This window comes from Seriola lalandi, unplaced genomic scaffold (genome assembly GCF_002814215.2).
Source record: "Seriola lalandi dorsalis isolate HSWRI2012SDOR001 ecotype SW California unplaced genomic scaffold, Sedor1 jcf7180002054979, whole genome shotgun sequence".
Lineage (NCBI taxonomy): Eukaryota > Metazoa > Chordata > Actinopteri > Carangiformes > Carangidae > Seriola > Seriola lalandi.
In genome coordinates, this window is record NW_019525529.1 from 248,591 (window position 1) to 258,719 (window position 10,129).

At 41.7% G+C, this 10,129-nt stretch overlaps 2 protein-coding genes across 2 annotated transcripts in view; one reads left to right on the plus strand and one right to left on the minus strand.

The window, feature by feature from the left end:
* Window positions 1-1,880: 1,880 nt before the first annotated feature.
* LOC147817265 (uncharacterized) lies at window positions 1,881-6,533 on the plus strand. Its single transcript, XM_087171189.1, has 8 exons — window positions 1,881-3,234; window positions 3,325-3,384; window positions 4,808-4,875; window positions 5,016-5,102; window positions 5,283-5,439; window positions 5,760-5,867; window positions 5,948-5,996; window positions 6,213-6,533. Exons 1-8 carry the CDS (start codon window positions 3,037-3,039, stop codon window positions 6,500-6,502), a joined length of 1,017 nt encoding a protein of 338 aa, XP_087027315.1. The 5' UTR covers window positions 1,881-3,036; the 3' UTR covers window positions 6,503-6,533.
* A 2,880-nt stretch (window positions 6,534-9,413) lies between these two features.
* Window positions 9,414-10,129, minus strand: part of LOC147817266 (uncharacterized) — a 4,757-nt gene continuing 4,041 nt past the window's right edge. Inside the window, exons 3-5 of the mRNA XM_087171188.1 lie at window positions 9,905-10,015; window positions 9,736-9,773; window positions 9,414-9,619 (exon numbers count right to left, since the gene is read on the minus strand). Of these exons, the coding sequence (XP_087027314.1) occupies window positions 9,497-9,619; window positions 9,736-9,773; window positions 9,905-10,015 (272 nt within the window). The 3' untranslated portion in view covers window positions 9,414-9,496. The remainder of the gene's footprint in view (window positions 9,620-9,735; window positions 9,774-9,904; window positions 10,016-10,129) is intronic.

The window sequence follows — 10,129 nt, forward strand, 5'->3', positions numbered from 1 at the left end:
AAATCAAACAAGTGGATTTATCACTCTGGACTGTATTTTTGTGGATTTTAAACAAATGGATGTCTGATTTTCATTGTAATATACTTAGGTGAGATTACTGTAAATGATTCTTTATTTTGGTTTCCTTTCTTGGTTGTTTCTCTGACACGATCTGTTGCAGCATCCCGTTGAACAGACTGAGGCCCTGGGTCTATCTGGTGCAGCTTTAGGATGGTTTTCAACTTTCGTGTCAAAGAGGAGGTTCTGTGTCTATGTGAACGACTCTCTCTTCACTTTCTTCTAGTAAGTATGGTATGCCTCAGGGATTGGTGTTGGGACCAATTTGATTTTCTTCATACATGCTTCCCCTTGTTATACTGATGATACACAGATGTACCTGCCTGTTAAACCCACAGACCCTGGAAGGCTGAGCTCACTCAATGCCAGCCTTTGATGGTGTGATGTTTTCTTCAGGTGAACTCAAACAGTATCAGCACATGGTGAGACACATTCTGCCCTCTGCTCCCCTCTGCTGGTTGCCTGGTGGAATATTTCAAGCCATGTTGCAGGGAATCTTGGCATCTGGTTTGATAGTAGTTTAAGTTTGACCATGAAGCTTGTGCAATCATGTTTTTATCATCTTATAGATATTTCAAAAACAGAATTTATTTCAACTTTTAAAGACACAGAGACCATCCTACACACCTTCAACGACTTGGAAAGAAATCAGCAGACTCAGCAATTTCTTTTTTTTGAGAGTCTTTCCAGATTTTCCTTGAGTTTTAACTGTTCATTCTCCTTTAAAATATTCTTTCTCTGTTGTATTTACCAGATTGGTTTTCATACACCAAATTGTTTCTTATGTTATCTGTTTAAACCTGATGATTTTATGACTTGTTTCATTTTGCTGCCTTGAATCACTTTGTAACTTGGATTTTGAAAACAAGAAATTATTATTATTATTATTATTATTATTATTATTATTATTATTATTATTACAGTGCTGCTATCATTGCTGCTGTTATTTTTGATAACACCATTACACATGGGCGTTGCTGTCATTATTTTCACTATAACAATCAACAGTCAACAGTCTATACAGCTGTTCCTGGTCTCTCGCTCTCCTCTATCTCCCTCTCTTTCCCTCTCTTTCCCCTATTTGGTTACGCTTCATACCAGGTTATCAAATATCACATGCTGAGCAGCCCTGACCCTGGAAAGTAATCTTCTTCTGTCCTCTCTTTCTCCCATCTTTCTCCATCTTTGAGGGTGAATTCATCACACATTAACGATAATGATGTACCGTCTAAATGACCGGGCATTGAGAGCACTTGGTTTTCATTTGAATCAACCATACATTTAATGCTGTTTAATCCCACAGCTGTGCTGGTTTCTATTCTCTTTCCGAACTACTTCCTACTTGAATGTTTCTCTTGTACAGATTTGATGCTTCCACTTCTCTTTTCTCATGGTTCTGCCCCTTTTACAAACATGTCTGACCTTGAAAATCAGCATTGTGTAGTTGTAGCCTATTCATGTATGTAGAATCTAATAATAATAATAAATTAATTAATTAATAAATAATAAATAAATAGCCCCTCAGATTGATCTTGTGACCCTCTGGAGGGGCCCGACCCCATGGCTTGAAACCACTGACCTACCCCACAGTCTGTACAGTAGCTACAACAGTACAGTGCTGCTTACACATTGTTGTATACTATTAGCAATCTAATAATATTATATATGCTAACAATACTAATAAATATATGCTAAGTGCTGATTATACTTCTGCACTTTACAATAGCATTTTTACGTTGTTGTAATAATACTTTATTAAGTAGCTCAGAACTGAGTGAATGTACTTAGTTACATTCCAGCACTGAGTGAAATAAGGAGTATTTGGGGGGGGGCATTGATGGTGGTTGCCATGGTTACCAGTCAACTGTATCGGTTATGGATGAGGCAGTAACATGATCCTGTCCGATCTGCCCACAGAATAGAATATTCAAATGAATCTATGTCGGTGATTCTATGGAATGTGACTCACAATGAGAGATTCTGTTGGTTCAGGTCACTTGTAGATAACACACACAGTTAACGGTTATCAGCCTCAGAGACACAAAACACACAGTTCAAGACAAAGACTGTTAACTAACCGGAGCATCAGTGAAAGCAGCAGGTGAGTACTGAAATGGGGAGTTTTATTTTAGCAAGGTTTGAACGTGTTGTTTTCAAACGCAGAAGCAGTCATTTTTAGTAGTTTTCAGTTGCCATAACTCAGATAGACTTAACTCCCTAAACACACACGTCTATGAACTACTAGTTGTCAATAAAATTAAATATTGATATTGTGTCTCAACTCAAAAAACTGCTGAAAAAGTAAAAAAAAAAGTAAAAAAAGATATTGGCTGATGGTTAACACAGTTACACTCATGAAGGAGCTTCAGATCCTTTACTTCAGTAGAAAAAGCAAAACCACATTTCAAAAATATTACAAGTAAATTCAACGTTTTACTGAAATAAAAGTTCATCAGTTTTATTGGCAAAATTGATTAAAGTTTAAAGTTTTGTATTTTGTATTATATTATATATATATATATATTTAATTACACACCAAAAACGGACAATTCAGCATGTACAATAATAATCAACACACACCAACTGTGCAATGTCCCTTTTCCTTTTCCCTTTTACACTGAAAATTATCCCAATGTGGGACTAATAAAGGAATATCTTATCTCTTATCAATACTTATTCATCATCATGTAAGCTGCATTTAAATTCTGCATGCTGAGGTGAGAGCAATTATTATATATTGTTGGATTGTTTAATCATATTTTACAAGCTGATCATGTTAAATAACCTACATTAAATCTTTATCTGCAAAGTGAGAAGTAACTTTAGCTGTCAGGTAAATGTAGAAAAGGAAGATGTCCGGTATTTCCCTCTGAAATGTAGTGAAGTAGAAGTTATGCACTTTTATAACTCAATGCTGTTCCCTATAAAAATGTCTTAAAACCAGCTTCCTAGAGACAGAATCAGTGACAAACATCTGTGATGGATCTCGGAGCAGTGTTTGAACATGTCATAAAGGAGATGGAGTGGAGTGATGTGCTTGACACTGTGCAGGCGCTAGTTGGGGAAATGTTGGGAGACACACCCAACCTTCCACCCCAGCGTCCACCTCCTCCTCCTCCTCCTCCTCCTCCTCCTCCTCCTCCCAATGAGCTCAGATTTGACACCCACCCTCAGCCGGTGGACGGAGGATACGGTGGGTGCATCCCCCTGGGAGCAGCTCCACGCTGCTTGAAGGTCGGGCATGCTGCTCCCATTATCTACCAGGAGCAAAATGTCCTGCAGCCAGGTCACCTGCACAACCAGGCAGGTGCTTACACTCAGGGACAGGTAAGAAACTGAGCAGAGTTTAGAGATAGGTTCATAAGAATTTCATCAACACCTGAATCAGAACAGATAGTTATTAATGGTGGAAGCTTGAGGCCAACAGCAGGATGATTTTAATCTAAGCCCAGCTGCTGTCCCATGTGCTGCTTCATGTAATGAGTTGAGTTATGCAACAGTATTGTGAGGCCCTGCGCATCAGTATCCTTAATGACTGCCAATTAGTCCTAATTCAAAAGTGATAATTGATGAGTGCTCAGTGTAGTGAAGCTGTTAAGTGACTTAAAGCATGTAAGACTTCGTTAGAAATCTCCTGTGGCCTCCACGTCCTCTCAGAGGCTTGAAGATATTTAATACATTTTATGATTTCAATTCGTAATTTGTCCATTAAATTGGAAAAAAGAAAACACATAATTTTCTGTGATTCATCTGATTTCCTCTTGAACAGCTGATTGATGAATCGGTTAATTGTTTCAGCACTAGCTGTAAGCTTTAGTCTTTCTGTGGACTGTCTCAGAGCTGGAGTTCTGGGACGTTCTACAGAAGAGCACCTATGACAGGCTGCTGATATGATTCATCTTTGCTTTGGTGGTTTTGTCGTGTTTGGGATGACAATAATAAGGTCAGGATGGGGATCATACAAGGCTGGGTTAGGTATAAATATCACTAAAGTACTCTGGAGAAGTGCAGAGAATTGTCTGAGCCAGCAAGCTGGTTAACCTTCCCTCTCTCTCCACAGTACCTGCCGTATCAGCGGCCTGGATACAATGTCCCAGCATCAGCAGCAGCTGTCGGTGCTCCTCCACACCAGGCAAGACCCTGGATTACCACATGCACTCTGAAGCATCTTCACCCTTGTAGTAGATGTCAGTTTTAGCAGCGTCACAGTGAAATCAATGATACCAGTGCCTGAGCCGTTTTACAGCTGGACTCTGTGCCGTTTCAATTCAAAACCTTCAGAAGTATTCAAATAGAACAATAATTGCATGTAAATAGATTTGTTCTGGCAGCAGTCTCTTAACTACTGGTATTCAGTAATAACAAAAACATTCACCACTGAAGTTTAGAATAGTTAGTTGTTTGTACAGAAGGTTCAAGTTCCCAAAGCCAGGTTTAATAAGCTGAATCAAAAAGCTACAGTTCACAGGATGTTAGAGGTATGTAGGTTTGTTCAAATCATGCTGGGAAACATTATATGCTTTATGCTATAAGTGTTTTCTACTGTGGTCTGAACGTCACGTGAACACATGCTCCTGACCTCTGTGACCCTCTGCAGGAGCATTCACACACTTTTGTATCATGGTCATGGACTCTGCAGGAATTCCACTGGAGGAGCTCTGAGCTTTTACTCCGCAGGCGGTGGTGCCGGTGACACGTGTGACGATGCAGCTCGGGTAATCACCTGTTCCGTGTGTGTTTGTGTCTCCAGTATGACGGCGTGCCGGTGTTGAGGCTCCCCGACGCCATGAAGGAGAATCTGGTTACCATTGGAATAGTGTATGTAACACACACACACACACACACACACACACACACACACAAACGCACATGAGTGCACACATCTGTCAGCCTCTGTCTGTGTCTTCAAACGTACTTTGTCTGCTGTCTAATGTATCTGTCTGCTGTTATTCACGTAGGAATGGAGAGTTGGTGTACCGATTTCCTGCAGAGGGATTCCCTCCCGTTTCTCCTTGTGCTCCTTCACCGAACACCTCCATGTCACTGTAAGTCAGCCTGACCGGCTCATGAGCTCATGACCACAATGAAGCCGGGCTCAAAGTCGAATGACAGTCACCTTATATGTCATTTTTTGCAGCTTTGGGTGCCTGTTATCTGTCGATCGAGAACACCGCCAACTTTTATCTCTTCAACTATTATTCTGCTTCTTCCACGCTTTCCCACAGAAAGAGAAAGAGTGAGATCCAGCAGGATGAAGGCCGGCCATACATCAAGAAGCCGCCCAATGCCTTCATGCTCTTCAGGAAGGAGCAGAGGGCGAAGGTTGTTGCAGAGCTGAACAACAACAATAACGCGACAGTGAATACTGTCATTGGACAGAGGGTAAGTGTCTTTGCTCTGTGTGATTTGAGATACTTCGTCACAGTTTCCTGCAGCAAATTTTATTCTTTATTTTATAGCATTCTTTTCTTGAAACAGAATGATTTGTATTTCCTATCATGTGACCCCGAAAACAAGTCTACATTTAAACAGGATTTCCAGCATTTTATTTTGACACGAATACACTGCACCTATTCACGTGGATCTGTGTGTGTTTCCGTTAACATGTGTTCATGCTTGTGTGTGTGCACCAGTCGGCCTGTGGTTGCGTGTAGTTGTGTGTCGCTGTGTGTCGCTGACAGTGTGTCGTCGTGCGTCCACAGTGGAAGTCGATGTCGAAGGAGGAGCAGGCCAAGTACCATGAGGAGGCAGAGAAGGAGAGGACGCTCCACTCCCAGCAGTTCCCAGACTGGTCCTGCAGTGACAATTATGTATGTTACACCGTGCTCACATAACAACTCAAACATGTCTACATCACATGGAAATTTTTAATGTGTTTGTTTTTGTGTAGGGCAAAAAGAGGAAGAGGGTGAGGAGGAAAGCTCGCACCACAGCCGATGGTGAGACAATGTTTCTGTGGATCACAGTGCGCTCTCATGTAATATGTGATAAATACAACAGAAATTGTGATGTTTTTGAAATGAAATGTGATTCTATTCGACATCGGTACCAAAAATGTGCCTCAATGCAAGTTTAAGAAGCAGCATCTGGTTTTGAAGGAATGTTATCGAGTCTCTGACGTGACTGATCTGCGTTTTTGTGCGTTGGTGTTGCAGCGTCTGCATCTCAACCCGAGGAGGTCACACAGCAAGCCAAGAAGCTGTGTGTCATACCAGTGCAGACGTATGTGATGGAGCCCTCCGCCTTACAGTCACATGTGATGGAGCCTTCCGCCTTACAGTCACATGTGATGCAGCCCTCCACCTTACAGTCACATGTGATGCAGCCCTCCACCTTGCACACAGAAGTGATGGAGTCTTCCACGCATCACGGGAGGCCTCGAATGGCTCTTCCTGTATGTGACGGATTTGACCTGCTGGCACGTTGGAGATCAGGGAACATTTAACCCCCCCCCCCTTCCCCTTTACCCCACCCTCCTCCCTCTTCCCCTTTATTACTGAATTCATAGCTTGTATTTATTCTTAATAACATATTTTGTGCATGTTTTGCCACATTGATTTATTTATTGAGTCACTGTGTATTTATTTGGGATGTGGAGTCGAGCGTAGAGGTTTGTATGGGTGAGTAGTAATGAGCGGCCTCAGCAGTGAGCGCACACACCTACAGTAAGTGGAGTACAGCGGGGTGATTTCAGCCTGTTTCTAGGCAACCACAGACAAAATTGGTCATGTGATCACACACTAACCCTCGCCTTATGATGGAGAGAAGCCAATAGATGAAGTGATGAAGCACTTTTAAGTTCACAAAACTGTTTCAACAGTTCCAAAGTAATTTTTTATGTTTGAGGAGTTGTGATTATTGTGTTTGGATGATTACAGACATGTTTGAAAAAATCTCACACATTGTTTAGAGCTTTAGGAAGTTACAATATGAGACTACAATGTTGCTGGATGACACAAGTCATTTAAAATGGTGGTGGGGTAATTTGAGCCAAAAGGTGTGGGGGAAGTTGAGCCAGTGGTGCTGATGATGGAAAGCTCATCTTCACATTCAAAGAGAAAAAAAGTTCATATTCCACTGCAGCTTTGACAAGTTGGATGTCGAGTAGTAGCCCCAGGTTGTGCCAAGAGACCACTTCTTTTTGGGGCGGGAATCATATTTGAAAACTCCTAATTTTACAAAGTGATTATTCCCAGGGATGAACCACATCCTTAAATATATGTACAAATAGTAGTTGTTGTGTCTGAGCTCTACCTCATGAGCTGGACACCAAATATGTTGGATTGTCTATCAATTTATTGGCTACCATAAATTAAGAAAATATTAATATTAAAAATATTAATAGTAAATAATAACTTTAAAATGAATTAAAGTCCTTGGGGCACCAGCCTAAACTAATAGGCAAAATAGCCAATATGGTTTTAGTCTCAATTTTTTACCATTAATCTGGAACTCTGATTAACCGTTAGCTTACAAACTATAACCAAATTTCCATATCAACAGTAAGTTACAGTTGAAGGATTGGAATTTTACCAAGTAGAGGTTGGCAATATTCACGCTTGCGCAACATTAAACACACCAGTAGTTATACTTAAACACATTGATTTACAATGGAGCAGAGTAAAACACAATGTCTAATCTAGTATGTACAGGTATTTGTATGTGTGTGTATTTGTGGGGACACAAACAAAGGCAAGATGGCCGATTCACAGTGGTCACTGTGACCACATGACCTGAACAAGGAGACTACACAAGATGACGGTAAACAAAGAAACTACTCAAAATGGCCGCTGAGACCACCTAGTGTGTTTGAGAGGGAAGGTGTGAGTTTCTTTGTTAGCCTAGCTCATGTAATCTACAGGTACCAGGTTAGAGGGGGAAGCTTAGCTTCATGCAGGTTCTAGAACTGAGACGTACTGCTGTGTTTGAACATACGAGTACCTGATTAACTGTATGACTGACCACCACCTAAGCAAACATTACAACAACAAGACATCAATTAACAAGAACATTAACAAAGTTAAGACTTCTGCTGCTTAGCTATGCTGTGCTGGGAAAGGTTAGGCCCAGTCAGTTAACATTACCTAGTCCTTGGAACAAACAAAGAGGTCCTTTCCAGTGTTGTTGTAAAGTCCAGTGAGTTGGGAGGTTTCCTGGTGGAGTAAAGTCCTGTCTGGCTGTGTTGCTTTGTGGTTATCTCCTTTGTTCTCCTCACAGAGTTAGCTGTTCCATGCTAACTCTGCTACGACTCCTGTTGCTTGGAAAATCAGCTGGCCTTGTGTCGTAGCTGCTGACTCTGAAGAGGATTTGGTTCACTCACAGTTAATCCGAAGCAGGTCGCTGCTGTTGAGGAGAAGAGCGTTTGCAGGCTGCTGGTAGCAGGCCGGCGAGAGAGCTGGTTTCTCAGGTAGCAGAGCTGACCTGGGCTGGGGCCTTGTTGCCCTTTGAAGAACCAAGAGGAGAGGGCTGGAGCTGCTCTCCAGAGCAAGCCAAGAAGGGATGAGAGAGAGAAGAGGGCCAGAGGACTGGTTTTGTCTGGTGAGACCCTTGGAGGTCACATGTCACATGCTGACCCACACTGGCTGGCCAGTGGGGTCCGTGGGGGGAAGGGTCATCCCCAGGTGTGAACCGTGAGGAACTGTGGAGTGTGAGTTCCTTTGTCCAGTGGAGCAAAGAAACATTTGGTCTCCCGAATGGTGAGTCCCAACATAGTTGGAGACTTTACTGTCATGCCCTCACTTTTAAGACACTACAAGTAAAAACTCCACTCTATGAGTGCGTGTTAGTCAGTCGCTACCTGTTCTGCTTAAAGCTCAACTCTGTCAAAAGGCTCTCAAGTGAGTTTGTAACGATATTTAAAGTGACAATAGACTGTTTTCTTGTTTTGTCTGTTTTTTTTCTTTGCTTCAGCGTATTATTATGAAGTAAATGTTGATCGCACAATGTAAGGCTATAGAATAATGACATCATCAGCGTATAGACTAGTTCCCTATAAGACCCACTTTCACAGTGCAATTCTGTCGTCTTCATTTACTGCACAAAAGAAGAGTGTCTGTCATTGTGCAACAAAAACAGAAAGAGAAGATAGCGCTTTTGTTTTCTCAAGGTTAGAAAACCTTCATCGTCATGATGAAGCCTAACAGAGCTCATGATTTCCACCTCAGCCGTGGTCAGACCACACTCTGCTGTCTCTTCCTGTCAAACTAGCTAAGTGTGGCTCGTTCACTCCTTCACTGCTGCAGACCTCCATCTAACTCTCAGTGTCAGAGACTCTGAACAGTCACCAGTGTCTTTACTGGCTCGGAGCAATCGTATTCTTTTGCCCTCAGATACTGGTGGATAATGAGATTTCACAATTTGCATGAACATAGAATCTTTATTACAACATTTTTTTTGACAGTGACGGTAACTGAGCAGCTGTTCCAGAGGTTTCCTGAGTCTATCTGGTGGCAGTGTACTCAACATTAGGCTCCAGCTGTCTCTCTGATACAGACCCTCTGCTCTTTCTGGCTCTCTTATGGAAACCCAGCGCTGCATAGGTCACATCAGCAGAGCTTGGATTCTGTAAATGACAATATATAGTCACTAATGTCACACAGCTGAGTATGTGGGAAAATATAAGACCAGACAACATGTAAACTAGACTTTGATCTTAATCTAAGGTTACATTGTGATTACCTGGCTGTGTTGTGGATTGTGTCCCTCTTCCTTTAAATCTGAATGACAGAAACGGCACATCTGGTCAGTGCACTGATCGAAAATATTGCTGTTCATACTTTCTTGGTAAAAGGGAAGTTTTGTATTTGTAAAGTCGTGCACTTGCACCATAAAAAACACATACAAGTACCTGTGTGAAGTTTCCTGATTTTGAGACCCAGAACAATGACGATGATAATGAGGAAAATAACCAGAGCACTCAGGATCGCACTCGTCAGAGTTGCTAGTTCAACAGACTCTTCTACAAGAAAGATGAATACATTTAACTTTTTGTATCATACACTGCCTGAGATCAGCGACTACAGAAGGCACATATCTGTTTCTTTCCAACCAAAACACAGACAAAACATCAACA

Excerpts from the sequence above, each read along its gene's own strand:
- LOC147817265 (XM_087171189.1), top strand. The coding sequence starts at position 3,037 with ATGGATCTCGGAGCAGTGTTTGAACATGTCATAAAGGAGATGGAGTGG. Across the intron at positions 3,235-3,324 it reads TTGACACCCACCCTCAGCCG|CAAAATGTCCTGCAGCCAGG; the intron begins GTGGACGGAGGA and ends ATCTACCAGGAG. Across the intron at positions 3,385-4,807 it reads GTGCTTACACTCAGGGACAG|TATGACGGCGTGCCGGTGTT; the intron begins GTAAGAAACTGA and ends TTGTGTCTCCAG.